The sequence below is a fragment of the Phodopus roborovskii genome, unplaced genomic scaffold (assembly GCF_943737965.1).
Source record: "Phodopus roborovskii unplaced genomic scaffold, PHOROB, whole genome shotgun sequence".
NCBI lineage: Eukaryota > Metazoa > Chordata > Mammalia > Rodentia > Cricetidae > Phodopus > Phodopus roborovskii.
This window is the reverse complement of record NW_026126480.1, coordinates 51,215,185-51,230,534: the sequence shown is the minus strand read 5'-3', so window position 1 is coordinate 51,230,534 and position 15,350 is coordinate 51,215,185. Positions and strand designations below refer to the sequence as shown.

The window sequence follows — 15,350 nt, the reverse complement described above, 5'->3', positions numbered from 1 at the left end:
CTTGGACTATGCAGTGAGTTCCAGGATACCCTAGGGCACAGATTAGGACCTTGTCTCAGACAAAAGCAAAACGTTAAGAGTCACCCTGGGATGGCTGAACATGCTTGGGTAGAGTTGTGTGTTATTGTAAATGCCACACCGTGTTACAGAAATGTTTGGGGCATCTCAGAAGTGCTGGACTGGGGACCTCTGAGACTTCTGAGAGACGACTGTACTTTAAAATATATATATGGAGGCACAGAGAGAGAATTTAAATACCTGAAATCATGTTTTAAAGAGTTGGTTTCCATAGTAACGGGGCAGCCAGGGTGAGGTCTGGAGGGAGGGTGGAAGCTTGGTGGGGGGCTGGTGCTAACAGCTGGAGCCTGAACAGCATCTGGGATAGAGCTGGATTTTTTTCTAGGTATCTCAGGCTTCCCACAAAGAACCTATGCTAACTGGACAGTCTCCAGCTCATGTGGAGGGCCACCTCTTTCCTTAAAAGCTACTGGTTCTGACCCCACCCCATCTTATAGAACACTGTCAAAGCAACACCCTGGTACCACGACCCAGCAGTCTGTCATGGAGGAAGTCTGTCCTTCATAAAGCAAGCATGGGAAAGGCAGCTGGTCTCACATCAGGCACATGGACAAGATGGCCATTGCCATTATAGTTTCTGCTCTGAGGTCCCTATCCAGTGTGGGCTTGGGGTTCCAGCAGCAGTATCAAAGAGTCCCACTCACCCCATGCAGGCATGGAGCCTTCTCCAGGTATTGGGACTCCACAATCCAGAACCAACTCCGTAAGAGACAGGCCAGATGAGGGCAGAACCTGCAGAGCCCACTTTCCTCCTTATAGTCTGTAGCCCTTGGCCCTGAACCACTCTAGGTGGGCATGCAACCCCTCCTTCCAGGAAGGGTATATATAAAAGGTGTCACAGGCATTGAGAGAGATTAAGAACTATGATAGACAATCACCATATCAACACCAAGTGAGAGCCTTTTCTGGGCTCTCTCCCCTGATCTTCTTGCCTGCCCACACACCCAGACCCTTTCTCCAATCAGATCAAAGGCCTTGACTTCCAGGCTATAAACTCCAGATTTGGAGGACTAACATTCCTTCCAATAGCCTTCTGGGTGCAAGCATCCCATTGGCACAGCTCCACACAGGCCCTGCTGGTGTGGGGCTGGTAACCACTCCCTACTGCTGTTTGGCTTGGGTGCAGGTCTCAGCCTTGAACTTGAACCCTTTCTTCCTGCTCCTGGCTCATGAGAGGCTGTCCTTGTAGAACCATCATGTAGATTTTGTTTCTTGTTAGGGTCATGGGTCATTACCTTGTAACGTTCAGGGTTACAAGGTAATGTCTAAAAACCTCATGCCTTGTGCAGGGAAATCAGACCTCATTCTGGTTACCTAGTACCTGCTTTGCCATGTTCCTAGAATGTCAGGGCCTGGAGAGCTCATAGATCATGGGGAGGAATGCATACCCTCAACCCCTCCTCACTCTAGGTGACTTGCTGTAGACACACAGCCACCTCTCATGATCACATCTTTAGGTATATAAATGCTGATGACTAATATCAACGTTTCAGGACCTTGGGGGAGATCACCCATTACAAACAGAAGAGGCCTGACACTCTGGTCTGGGTCTGGCATCATAGGGAGGGGGAGTTCAGCAGTGGGTGTGGCAAACAGAGGCACAACCATACCTGGTGGATCTCATGCCAGCCATTCTCATCCTTGCAACACACAGAGGCATGCTCATGGAGAAGGAGCTCACAGCAGTAAGGGTCACCACCCACAATGGCCGTGTGATACAACGGTGTAAGCCCATAGCTGTCCTTGTAATCTGGAGAGGCACCAAGCTCCAGAAGAGTCTAGGGAGAGAATATAGAGTTGTCACCAGTCTCATACATGGAATAAATTGAAGACACACATGGATTGCTTTCCTACAAGCCAAGCAGAGTCATGCCTGGATACCTGATGTTTCCCCCTGACACACACAAAACTGGAGGGTCCTAATGGCCAACTGGAAGTGACAGGTGATATTCAGGGATGCAGGAATGGCCTGCACCCAGATGAAAAACAGTCTGCAGCTACCATTCCTCAACAGGTTCCTGCTAGTGACTAGAACCCCATATCCCAGAAGACAGCTATGGAGAGCCATCATGGTTGCATTTGCTAATGAGAGCCACAACATTTGAAGTAACACACAGGACAACTGGACCCCAGTGAGTCTGGAATCCTGGTGACCCTCTGAAGCAGGGTCAGCAACACATGGGCTTCATGGAAAACTGTAGGAAGGCCCAGCTGAGTGAAGTGGGGATAGCAGAAAGCCCCCATCTCAGATCAACCTGCACCCAGAGGACCTGGCCTCCTCATCATGCTCTCTGGACAATGCTGCATATACTGCCAGACAGGACAAGGAACAAAGGTGTGGGGAGAAGGAAAATGGAGTAAATGCTGCCTGGCAGTGGAAGAAAGATAGGCATTGGGAAGATGGATGTGGGCAGGATGGGGGAAGATGGGCATGGGAAGATGGACCTGAGAATATGAGCATGAGAAGATGGGCATGGGAAGATGGGCACAGGAAGATGGGCCTGAGAAGATTAGCATGGGGAGATGCACCTGAGAAGACAGACCTGAGAAGATGGACCTAGGAAGATGGGTATGAGAAGATGGAAATGGGAAGATGGGCATGGGGAGAAAGGGTTGGGAAGATGGCAGTAGGAAAGACAGACATGGAAGGAAATGGGCCTGGGAAGGAAGGCATGGGAAAAGGGGGTAGGGAGGTAGCCATGGGGAAGATGGGTATAGAGTATATGCCACATCGAGGTTCAGGAGAAGATGAAGTGTGGCCACAGCTGCCTGACTCCTAGAAATGCAATGCAAGGGGCATCAAGGCTGTCGGTACTACTAATGGATTTGAGGCCTCCTCTGAGGGGCAGCAACAAAGTTTAGCACCAACTCATTTGTTGGAAACATAAGCCTTTCTGTGAAGTAGAGGGGACAAGGTGGCTTAAGGTACTAAGTTCTAGAAGCATCCATACCACAGAGTGGGCAGGAGAGCCTGACACCCAAATGCCCTTCTGCACTCCAATGGGGACAGGATTCGTGATTCCCTGGGGAGGAAGCTATTGTGAGGCCAGCTCAGGGGACCAGATAAAGAACTCCGTTGCCCACACATGGCAGGCTCAGGACATACCTTTAGGGCAAGCTGGTTCCTCATCCGGGCAGCCTTGTGAAGGGCGGTCATCCCATCCCTGGCACGGAAGTCCAAATGTGCACCCCCATTTCTGAGGACTTTGATGACCTCCATGGAGTCATCAAGCTGAGCAGCCAGAGTCAGGGGTGTCTCTGAGGGAACCAAACACAAAGGCATTGGAACAAATACCCAGAGAAGGATGCCCAGCCCCACTGGCCTAGAGAAGGATGCCCAGCCCCACTGTGTGTACTTGAAACTGAGCAGCTCCTTCTGTGAGCCTATGGCCCCTGAGAGTCCATAGAGTCAGGGTGACTCAGACAACCTCATTACAATGACAGAGACACATGGGGTCACATGCAAATCAATAGCAGCAAGCTTTCCATAGTGCAGGCCTTGGTACCATGAATCCTGGAAAGTCCTGCTATGCTTACTGAGGACAGAAGCCTGAACACCATCTTGACAAGTCCCTCAAAGGAACTCAGATACCGGAAAGGCCAGCACCTTTTCTTCTTCCAATTCATAACACACACACAGACTCTTTGTGGCTGCAAGTTTTCTGCATAGTAAAGACTAGAGTCCTCTGGGTGCCATATTCACTGACCACAGGGCACGAGGACAACACACAAATTACTGTGACCCAGACTGATAACACTCTAGAGCAGCGGTCCTCAACCTTCCTAATGCTGCAACCCTTTAATATGGTTCCTCACACTGTGGTGACCCCCAACCATACAGTTATTGCTGCTTCATAACTGTAATTTCGCTACTGTTATGAACCAAAATGAAGATATCTAATGTGCAGAATATCTGATATGTGACCCCAAAAGGGGTCATGACCCATAGGTTGAGAACCACCATTGTTGAGTTTCCATCTCAAGGCAGGGAGGCAGCTCAGTGGGAAGAGTACTTGCTACACAAGCACTAGAGGACATGAGCTCGAATCCCCAGCACCCAAGTAAAAGCTGAGTGCAGGTGTGCATGCCTGTCACCCCAGCAGAGACAGGTAGGTCCCGTGGGCTCATTAGCCAGCCGCTCCAGCCAAAACAGTGAGCCTCAAGTTATGTGAAAGCTGGGCCTTCTCAGGTGTTTGCAAAGCAATGTCTTGAAAATGTACTTCATTTCTCATGTGTTGAGTTTCCCTTGATTTTTAAAACTTTAGAACTGCAGCAAGTGTACCTAAGCAGAGGGCTGGTACCCCAAACTTGGACTATTTGACCTTAAAGTTATATACACCATCGCCCTAGAAATACCCCAGGAGTGTTATAGCCAGGAAATAACCAGGATGTATTTCAAGAGGCATCAGGAGGAAGGGAGAGAGGCAGGACCCTGGCAGGCCAGTTGAGAGCTCCAGCCTGGCTGCAGAGATACAGTACACCAGGAAGGGCAAGGTGGAGATGCAAGGGCTCAGAGCAGCTGCTAGGAGTGCAGGACACAGAGTGGCAGCTGGAGCGTGCCTGTGTGTGTGTGTGTGTGTGTGTGTGTGTGTGTGTGTGGGTGCGCGCGCGCGCGCGCGTGCATGTGTGTGTGTGTGTGCGTGCACGCACATGTGTGCTCACTCCGGAATGTGTTCCATGGAAGCAGTCCCAGAAATCAAGTATTTTGGAGGGGTGGGCAGCCACTAGCAGGATTCTTGAAACACTGATTTAGGAGGCTGAGGGGTCCCAGGATGAACAATTTAACACAGAGAGGAATGATGAGTGTATCACAGATGTGGCAACTGAACATGGGGCACACAGGCTGACCTGAGCCACTCTAAATGTGAAATGCATGGTGAAGAATAAATAAGCCATGGGGGACCACTTTCCAGCTGGAGTTCAGAGGCCACAGTATCAGCCAGCTTCTCACCTGTGAACTCAGCCAATCCCAGAGTCAGGAAACACTTTCCTCTCAATATCAGCTGTCACCATCATCATCAAAGCAGCTGGTACCCAGAAGAGACCCCCCCAAGGTCAGGCTGGTGGACACTCTCTCATAGGATAGGGGGAAGGAAGGGTCATCAGACCCAGATGTGAGATCCAGCTGTTTCCACTTGGCCTTCCCTTCCAGGTGTATGTAATTCTACCCAGCTACATGCTGGTCTCTTCCAAAGTGCTAAAGCAGCAGTTCTCAACCTGTGGGTTACGGCCCCTTTCACAGGGGTCACCTAAGACCATTGGAAAACATCGATATTTATATTATGATTTATAACAGTAGCAAAATTAGCTATGAAGTAGTAATGAGAATAATTTTGGGGTGGTGGTGGTGTCACCACAACATGAGGAAAAATATTAAAGGGATGCAGCATTAGGAAGTTTGAGAACCACTGTGCTAGAGTATACAAACTGAAGGTTAATGAAGGGGCCTTCCATCTATGCAGATATGGGGATAAAACCCATGTTGGGGTGGGGCTTTGCAGTGATGCAGCTGTTGTAGGGTCACACACACTCCTATAAGTAACCCTTCTCCAAGGATCCTGTGAGTGACCTCTCATTTCAGGCCCCTATGAGTGACCCCTCACCCAGACTCCCTTAAGTGTCTCCCACCCGGACTCCTGTGAGTGACTCATCACTGTGCTCCTGTAGCTAAGCCTGACTAACATTGGTCTGGGCTGGTCTTGGAGTTGTTCCTTTGTTCTGCTCTATGCAGAATAAACAGAAGTTTATCCATGTCTTCACAGGGAAAGTTAAAGCAATGCCCAGACTGAAAATAACAATAAATACAACCAAGAAATAACAGGGTGTAAGAGTGGTTTTCACAGTGTCCATGAATCAGGTTTTAGAAACAATATAGAGATGACACAGGCTGCCAGAGGATGTACATGGGTTCTGTGTGACTTGAGCATCCCCTTGAGCTCAGACCTGAGGGAACCAATGGCCCACACCTCATAGATATGGAGGGACACCTGCATACAGTAAAACATACATAGAGATTGAATAACCAATAAACGGCAGCAGGAGGAACAATTTCACAGACAGACATGACTCTCCACTGTGCCCTTTAGGAGGCACAACATAACTCCCCATTCCTTAACAGTGGGCCATGCTAACCAAGGCCCTTCCAAAAGGCACTGGATGGGACTGGCTCAGCAGGGGAAGAAATGTTGTAGACATGGAGGGTCATGCTAGGAGGTCTAGGTTAGCACCCCCAAAATCAGTCAGTCTGATAGTAGGAGCCCTGCATATAAGGTAAGAGGGATGCTTCACCTCCTTCAGCTTCCTCCCCAGACCCACACTTACTCATGTTTACAAGAACTGGGTGCAGTCTAGAAGAAAACACTCAACAAATGTGCATGGAGGGGCATCTGAATAAATGCCAGGTCAGTTCTCAAAGTTGTCAAGCTCATCACCAAGAGGACAAGCCCAAGCAACCATCAAAGCCACACAGCCTACAGAGACATGACAAGGAAAGATGGTGCAGGCCCTCTAGAGTCCCCAGACAGAAAGAAACATTTGGGGAAACTGAGGAAGTCAGAGTGATGCATGAGCTTTGTAACACTCCCATGTGGATATGCATTCAATGGTGGCAATGCAAGCCACACTGATATCAGATGATAGCAATGGGTGAGCAGTTTGCAGAAACTCCTTAAGCCAGAGCTGTTCTAAGAAAGGTTTATTAAAGAATGAACAACAACAACAAACACCTTAGGGTCAGAGAAATGGCTCTGCAATTGAAAGCACTGGCTGAATTTGGTTCCTAGCACCCACATCATATAACCCTTCACTGCATGTAACTCTGCTCCAGGAGATCCAATGCATTCTAGTGGCTTCTATGGGCATCCCTCCCATATGTACATACTAACACACATGCACATAAATAAAAATTTTTAAAGTTAAAAAACTTTCAAAGCTCTTACATAGGGCAAGGGAGTTAACATCTCCATAAAATTGCTGTTACAGATTTAGAGAAAATATTTCCAAAATCAAACACAATTGTATATGCGCTGTGGCTATCCATTATGCACAAAAAAACATATAAACTCAATCAATTATCCCCAAAGTGGATGAGATACCTGAATTAAAAACCTCAACAAAGAGAACTGACAAATGGTGAATGACATGTGAAAGATGTGTGTGCCACAGGTCCCCAGACCTCACACCTCAAGGGGATGCTGCATGCACTCCAAAAAGCCAAACACAAAACACTGAGCCCTCAAACCATAGATGATAGACCTCCTTGCTCCCTCATCACTGGCTCGGAAGAAACAGGGTGCAGCCATGTAGGGCATCTCAAAGGACAGCTCAGCATAGTCTTACAAAACAAAGTGTAAGGGGGCTGGAGAGATGACTCAGCACTTGAGAGCACAGACTGCTCTTTTAGAGATCATGGGTTCAATTCCCAGGAACTGCATTGTGCTGGCTAGTTTTATGTTCACTTGACACAAGCTAAAACCATTTGGAAAGAGGGAACCTCAATGAAGAAAATCCCTCCATAAAATCAGGCAAGTTCGTAGGGCATTTTCTTAATTAGTGATTGATGGGGGAGGGCCCAGCGCATTGTGGCTGATGCTTTCTCTGGGCTGGTAGCCCTGGGTTCTATTAGGAAGCAGGCTGAGCAAGCTGTGGGAAGCAAGGCACTGAGCAGCACCCCTCCATGGCCTCTGCATCGGCTCCTGCCTCAGGCACCTGCCCTGCTTGAGTTCCTGTCCTGACTTTCTTTGATGTCCAAGCTGGATATGGTAGCACACACCAGTTTATCAGCACTCTGAGAGGCTGAGGCAGGAGGATTGCTGTGAATCTAAGGTCAGTCTGAACTATTGATTAAGACCTTGTCAAAAAAAAATTACAAAAGAATAAACTCAAAGGGAAACATACGCTCATAATTGTTAAGAATTGCATAAAATCTCTCATCTCAAGTGAATAGATTTTAAAAAAATAACTACTGAATGGGAAACTTATTATTTAGAACTATGAAAAATTGATTCGGGCCAGTGAAATGGCTCAGCAGGTAAAGTACTTGCAAAGAAAACCTGACACTCTGAATTTAATTCCTAGAACCCACATAAAATAAAAGGTGAGAAATATTCCACAGAATTGTCCTTTAACCTCCACAAATGTGCATGGTGCACACACACTCCCCACAGAACACATAATTAAATCAATAAAGAGACACAGAGGAAACTTGGGCACAGGATGCTGAGTGAATGAAGCCAGTCTGACAGCAACGTACTGCCCAATTCCCACACTGTCACTCTAGGAAAGGAAGAGATAAAGACAGGGAACTATGGCTAGGGGGAGATAATGGCCAAGTACAAGGGGTGTTTGGATAGTGACAGGACCCCAGATGATTCTTGATGGTGAGTACAAGAATAACATACTTGACAAGAATACTCACAGAATGTATGGCACACAAGAGTAGCCCTAGAGTAAACTCTGGGCCTTGGCTGTAACAAACATCACACTAGTGCCTGCTGGTGTAGGGGCACATGGGAATGAGCCACACATAGGGCTAGAGTTGCTTAATTATTTTGAGACATGATCTCATATATCCCAAGCTAGCTTCCAACTTGCTATGTAGGTAAGGATGGCCTTGAACTCCTGATCCTCTTGCCTCCACCTCCTGCGTGTTGGGATTTGAAGGTATGTGCCACCACACCTGACTTATCTTCTTGTTATTTAAGTAGTAGTTGGGCTAGAACCTGCCTCTGAGCTACACCCTACTGCCCAGTGTGATTTTTCTGTGACTCTAGACCTAATCCAAGGCTCATGTCTATCCCAGACTGCCTTCCCTGGTCCACCTTCCACATTTGATGAACCTTATCTTCTAGCTTGTGCACTTTGTGAGTTTCCCATGCTCCCTTGGAAGCAGGTGCATAAAGAAGAAGGATTGCAAAATAACTGGGTACCGTATCTGAGCGCTCATCTAACAACAGGCCTCTTTATTAGAACTCCAAGGACTAACCAGATGCACCCAGCTTACTGGAGGTGGGTATTTATGAACCAGCAGCGGGCTGCCTTCATTTGCACACCTCTCACTGTCTGCAGACTCATGTTTACAGGGTCTCAGAACCCCACTCCCTCCAGACACAGCAATTCCCGGGGCATCCATCACATGTTGTGACTCACTGTGTGACAGTCAGATACCGACCATAAGTCATCAGACAGGCCAGGCTCCCTCCACTCCCCAAGCCACAGAGCTCCATGTAAAGGGAAGCAGAATGTCCACAAAAGCTCCTAATTGGGCCGTGTGGGAGCTGGACGGGGCTCCCCAGGAGTCCACCACAGTCAAATGTGGGTGGAAACAGTGCCTCTCAAGATGATAAAGAACTTAGCTAGAGGCCACTCCTACACCCCTCACCCCCCTACACTGACAGCCCTGAAATCTCTGCCTGAAACCCCTCGCTTGCTGTGCTACTTGCAATTTTTGTCAACTTGACACAAGCTAGAGTCATGTAGGAAGAAAGAGGAAATTTCAATTGAGGAAATGCCTCCATCAGACTGGCCTGTGGTACATTTTCTTGATTAATTATTGATGTGGGAGGACCCAGACCACTACAGGAGGTGCCACCCCTGGGCTGGTCCTAGATGCTATAAGAAGGCAAGCTGGGCCATCCATGGGGAACAAGCCAGTAATCAACTCTCCTCCACGGCCTCTGCTTCAGTTCTATCTCAAGGTTCCTGCCCTGATTTCCCTTCACAATGGACTACAACTATAGGCTGAGACCTTTTCTCCCAAGATGCTTTTGGTCACAGAGTTTGTCACAGCAACAGAAAGCACACTAGGCCTGGAAGGTGCTAACCAGGTCCTAAAAGTGAGTCCTGATGAGCAAGTTGGCTCTGTAGGTGCAGAATGGCAGGGGACTGTGCTATTCTATGCTATTCTGAGCTTTTCATAGAGGCTCTGGAGACACAGCAGTTTCCAGTGACATTAAACAGCTGCCTTTCTCTACCTGAGCACCCCTCAAGCTCAGAAACCCACAGTGTGCAAGGAAAGTGATGGACTAAGTCTCCTAGGGCTGTCAGTATGGCTGCCTTTCCAGGGCATAGAGTTGTCATTTATCTGATCCCAGAGGTCCCACCAGGGCGAAGAGGGACCCAAAAACCCTGCCCCTAGGGAAGAAGTCTTCCCTATAGACATCCGCTATAGATATCGGCTAGTGTTGACAGACTGAGGCTTTAAGTGGCAGGTCACCACCCCAAGGATCCTGAGCTCACTTGCATATCATTCAATCCAGAATCACTGCTGCCCCATTGCAGCTGACTCTAGGATGTAGAGCCCAGGCCAGGTTGGGGGCTTGTCATGTCAGGAGGAAGCGTAATTTGACTCTTCATAGGGAGCAAAGGTGTCTGGTGTGCAGCCTGTCTGCTGTTCTGGGAGTGACTCAGAAAGTCACCAAACCCCGCTTGGAGCTTCCAAAATGTGGAGGGAACTAGGAAAGTCTGTAAGAGCCAGACAAGGAAAGCACCCATCTGGGACTAAAGCATGGGGGTTGGGGGCTCAAAGAAAGGGCGCATAGACAGCTCCCGAGAGACAAGATTGCCCTCTGTCTCCCAAGTGCTGTGATTAAAGGGGTACTCTTAATCATCTTTAGATCGTTCTAAGACCAATGGATTCAATTAAGTAGTGAGTAGGTTTCATAGTCTGTTTCTTAGAGGACAATGACAGGAGAGAGAAAAGTCTGAACACATTCAGGACAGACACTTTTTGTTTTTCCTCGCCAATCCCTGGTTGGTTTGATCAGGAGTTTCACTGAATATGAGACCCACAGGTACAATTGGAGGACATGGAATAATAATCACTTGTGGGCTCCATGCTCTGCATGCCCGGGTCTTTCATACTCAATGCTAGAGGGATAGACTTCCTAGGAATTTCCCTAAGTACCAGCTCCTTGCCCATCATTGCTACCTCTACTCTAGCTCCAGGTGGGACTAAGAAGGCACCACATGCACACCTCTGCTTCAAAACAGTGTCAACCGGGGAGTCAAGTCAGGGCCTGGCCTGGGATGACAGCTGCTTCAAAACTCAAGCAGAGACATTCAAGTAGAGGGAGATAGGAACAAAGGAGCCATGGCTCCCATCAGGAAGGAAACAAGTTGAGAGCAGCTGACACACAGCCAAAAGAAAAGCAGGCACCAGACAGTATAAGGTCAGGACCCCTGATGTCACAGGAGACATCCTGTCACCGTAATGCAATAAAAAAACCACCTTCTTCCCTCAGGGAGCATCGACCTTGGGATCTCGTTTTTGGTTCCCTTGCCAGGGACCCTAAAGAGTTTGTCTCCTGATATCTTAGATATGCCTCCATCCTCAGAAATGAGCCGTCTCCCAGTTTTCATGCTGCTCACAGATAAACCCAAAGAAACCCAGAAGCAAAGAGGCAATCCAGCCCCCATCAGGGCTAAGATGTGGGCATGCCACCTGGATCAGCACCCAGTGGGGGCCACCTTAGCTTAAAGGGTCAGCCAGGCTGCCCCAAATGACAAACAAGTTCCATACTTTATAAGACACCTCCAATATCTTGTGCACATAGTAATTTTGAGGTGTGACAAAGAAGCCATGTGGGAGCCAGCAGTGGTCTTGGGGTGATCTATTAGGAAAGGGAGGGGAAGGAGGTCAAGCAGATTTCACATCAGGCCAAATAGATCCAAGCTGCTGTGGAGAGTCCTTTGACCTCTGCCTGCCACCCTCAGCCATATCATCTTGTGGCCACAGTGTTCGCCCTGGCTGCAGCCAAGCTCCATCCAGTAAAACCAGGAGACATCAGCAACATGGGAAGGAACTTTGAGTCATCCTAACTTGGGAAACTACTGGCATCTAGTGGGGGCTGGGCAGCACCCCACAAAGTCGAGGTCTACCCCATAGCAAAGAATAGTCAGACCAGCTGTTAGCAGTGTAGAGCTAAGAGACCTCACCCCTGTCTGTGCAGCTTTCACCCAAGAAGATTTCAAGCCCCAGGAACTCGGCATCTGGCAGGGACAAGACGGGTGTGTGAGCACCTGCCTGTCTATGAGGAAGCCTGCACCCAGGCAAAGGGAAAACCACACACATGCTGCAGTGTGGCTGGTTAGCACCTCCAGTTTGGGGGCTCTGCTGGAGGCCCAGGGTCAGCAGACAACAGCCCCACACACATACAGCCCTCTCTCCTTTCTCTAACACTTATGCACAGAGCAGCTACTGTGTGCATGCTGGAGGCTCAGATAGCAAGGACAAGAACACAGGCCTTCAGACCAGAGGTTACATGAGTGGAGCGCCACCTCAAAGACCAGATAAAACCCAGGCAGAGTGAGAGATGAATGGTCATGGTGACCTGAACTCAGGAATAGATGCATGCCTCACCAGAGTATGGTGAAGGCCTCCCTCAAGGCCACCCACCTCCAGTGTCCAGGTCATGGAAATTGGGATCCAGGCCTCTGTCTAGCAGCTTGACCAGCTTCTCTACTGAACGATGCTGAGTGTGGTCCATAAACTTCTTTAGATTGGTCTGGAGAGGAAAAGAACAAAAACAGAAATGACCATGAAAAATGTATTTACAGGGGCAGGGGACATGGGTCAGTGGGCAGAGAACTTGCCTGGCATGCACGAGGCCCTGGGCTTAAGCGCAGTATGTTGGTGCACACCTTTAGTTCCAGCACTCAGAAGGTGGAGGGAGGCAGGAGGATCAGAGGTTCAAGGTCATCCTTGGCTACATAGTGATTTCACATTTTTCAAATCCAGATTGGACTGCCTGAGCTCATTCTGGAAGGAAGGAAGGAAGGAAGGAAGGAAGGAAGGAAGGAAGGAAGGAAGGAAGGAAGGAAGGAAGGAAGGAAGGAACGAACGAACGAACGAACTTTATAGACTAAGAGGAAAAGACTGTCCACTAGGAGACGCTCCTCTGTGCAAGGCACTGCTAGCCCCGAGACTCACATGGGACCGAGAGTGGTGTCAACACCATGGGCCTATCCTAGCTGAATGTCTCAGAAATTTAGGTGTTTGCCATCTCTATACCAAGGTCTCAATGTCTGTCCCTCCATAATTTACACAGTAAACTGTAATACTTGTATAATGGCACTAGGGATCTCTGGATCATTAGGGTAGAGCCCTGATGAGTACGGTTCATAGTCATCTAAAGAGGTCCCAGAGAGCTCATTCTACCACCAATGGCAGCCATAACCTGTGCATCAAGGAATCCAAATTCTGGCTGTGATGTCAGACAGCCAAGGGCTCTGAAGTTGTGGAAATGCCAGTCTGCCTATGGTTTTTAAGTTGTGATAATAGCAAGAATGGGTTCTCCCATGGAGAGAGAGAAGATCACATGGGGCATGGTGACAACCGATAGTGGTTCTCCAGGACCTATTCAGAGCCTCCACTCCATTCCCAGAAAGGAAGCTGAGACCCAGGTCTCATCTGTGAAGAGACTATTGAACTTCCTCCATTAACCCAGAGCAGCAACAATAACCTGGAGGGCATCTAGTCCATTCCTCAGGAGATCACACAGGTCAGCCACAGAACCTCAGCCTCCCCATGCCTGCCTGCTTCCACCCTCGGCAGGAAGCCTGGCCACAGATCAGGGAGAGCCCAGCATGTCTCCTGGGCCCCACCCTCACCCTGACCCACAGTTTTCACAGCACAGGACAGGCCTGTGACATTTCATCTGATGGTGTGCCTGAGCCTTCATCCTGCCATGGGCTGGATTCCCATCTGAACACCTTACAGTTAGGGGTTAGAACAAATGTCCAAAACTGGAGTATCACTTAAACTGTGGCTATTTACTCATTGACACCTTTCTTTAAATTCACAAAAGATTTGTATCTATACATTAAATAACAGCAGCAGCAATCGTAAAAATAATTAGAAAAACTCCTCAGATGCTGGGGTCAACCATATCTATGTGGATTCCAGGATTAAAGTAAAAAATACATAAGAAGATCCAGGACCACACATAGCTGAGTGTTCATCAAGGACAGAGTGAGGGAAATACCAAAGGGCAGAGAACCAAGTCATGGGGATCTTCCAGCCACCACTGGATAACAGGCACAAAAATGAAAACACTGTTAGTCAGAGAGGCCATAGAGGTCCCTTAAACAATACAAGCTGCTGCCATTTGTCTTGGCTGTTCATCAGAACTAGATTATGGGACCATAGGGCTGAAAAGACAGCACAGCTTATGGCATGATACAGAGAAATCAGGCTGGGTGTGAGCTGGATGCTTTGCTGTAGGCAGCTAGCTTCTATAATTCTGAGAGATTATGAAATAGCCTTATCTACGGGGAGATAAGGCACCAACGGTCTTGCCCAGCTGTAAATCCTATGAACCATGATACCAACCTTCTGGGCAACAGTACCATAGTAGCACAGTAGTTATGGGAGTAAGCAACCACTCCCTGGTTGGCTTTGAGGCCCCCTCCTCTGTAGGAATCCAACCGTGGTACTGTAAACTACATCACAAACACATGGTAAGCAAAGTCACCAGCCCTAGGGGGGAAATACTGGGTTTTGTTTTGTTTTTGTTTTTACTAGATTGACATAACATCAAGTTGCCTGCTAAATATCTGTTTAGTCCCATAAACCAGTGTTTCTCAACCTGTGGGTCATGACCCCTTGGGGGTTCAATGACCTTTTCAAAGGGGTTACTTAAAACCAACAGAAAAGCAAACTATTGACATTATGATTCATTACAATACAAAAATTACAGTTATGAAGTAACAATGAAATAATTATATGGTGGGGGGTCACCACAACATGAGGAACTGTATTAAGGGGACATAGAATTAGGAAGATTGAGAACCATGGCACAATCAGAGAAGCCTCTCTTCCTTGTGACCTGGTGGAGTAGAGAAGTATTACCCCCACCCCATACCTTTGTGTGGAGCCTGGCAAGCTGCTTCTCATCCAAGTTGGACTGCTTGTACACACGTTTCTTATAGCGAAACTGCCATGGAAACAGAGAAAGATTGCAGGTGACTAAATGTTAGACATGGATACTCAGGGGAACAATGACCTGGCCAAGGACAAGGCATCCCAGTCTTAACCAAGACACTGGTGTCTGTGCTGCAGAGCCCACCCCCCAAGAGTCCCATCATCCAGCAGCCATGAGGACACACGGCAAGCTCTGAGCTGTGTAACCCAGTCAGGCCCCAGCTGGCACTGAGGATGAGGTGGTCCTGAAACACCACTAATGTAGCCTCATCCCGCTGGATCACAGTCTGTGGGAATCCACCTGCCCTTAGTTTTTCTGGGGTGTAACTTGGACACATTTTTCTTCCCTGTT

The 15,350-nt window shown here is 48.3% G+C and overlaps 1 protein-coding gene across 1 annotated transcript in view; it reads right to left on the bottom strand.

The window, feature by feature from the left end:
* The window catches only part of Shank2 (SH3 and multiple ankyrin repeat domains 2), a 420,233-nt gene that overhangs the window by 335,532 nt on the left and 69,351 nt on the right, over positions 1-15,350 (bottom strand). Inside the window, exons 5-8 of the mRNA XM_051193484.1 lie at positions 14,940-15,011; positions 12,473-12,581; positions 3,185-3,336; positions 1,689-1,856 (exon numbers count right to left, since the gene is read on the bottom strand). Of these exons, the coding sequence (XP_051049441.1) occupies positions 1,689-1,856; positions 3,185-3,336; positions 12,473-12,581; positions 14,940-15,011 (501 nt within the window). The remainder of the gene's footprint in view (positions 1-1,688; positions 1,857-3,184; positions 3,337-12,472; positions 12,582-14,939; positions 15,012-15,350) is intronic.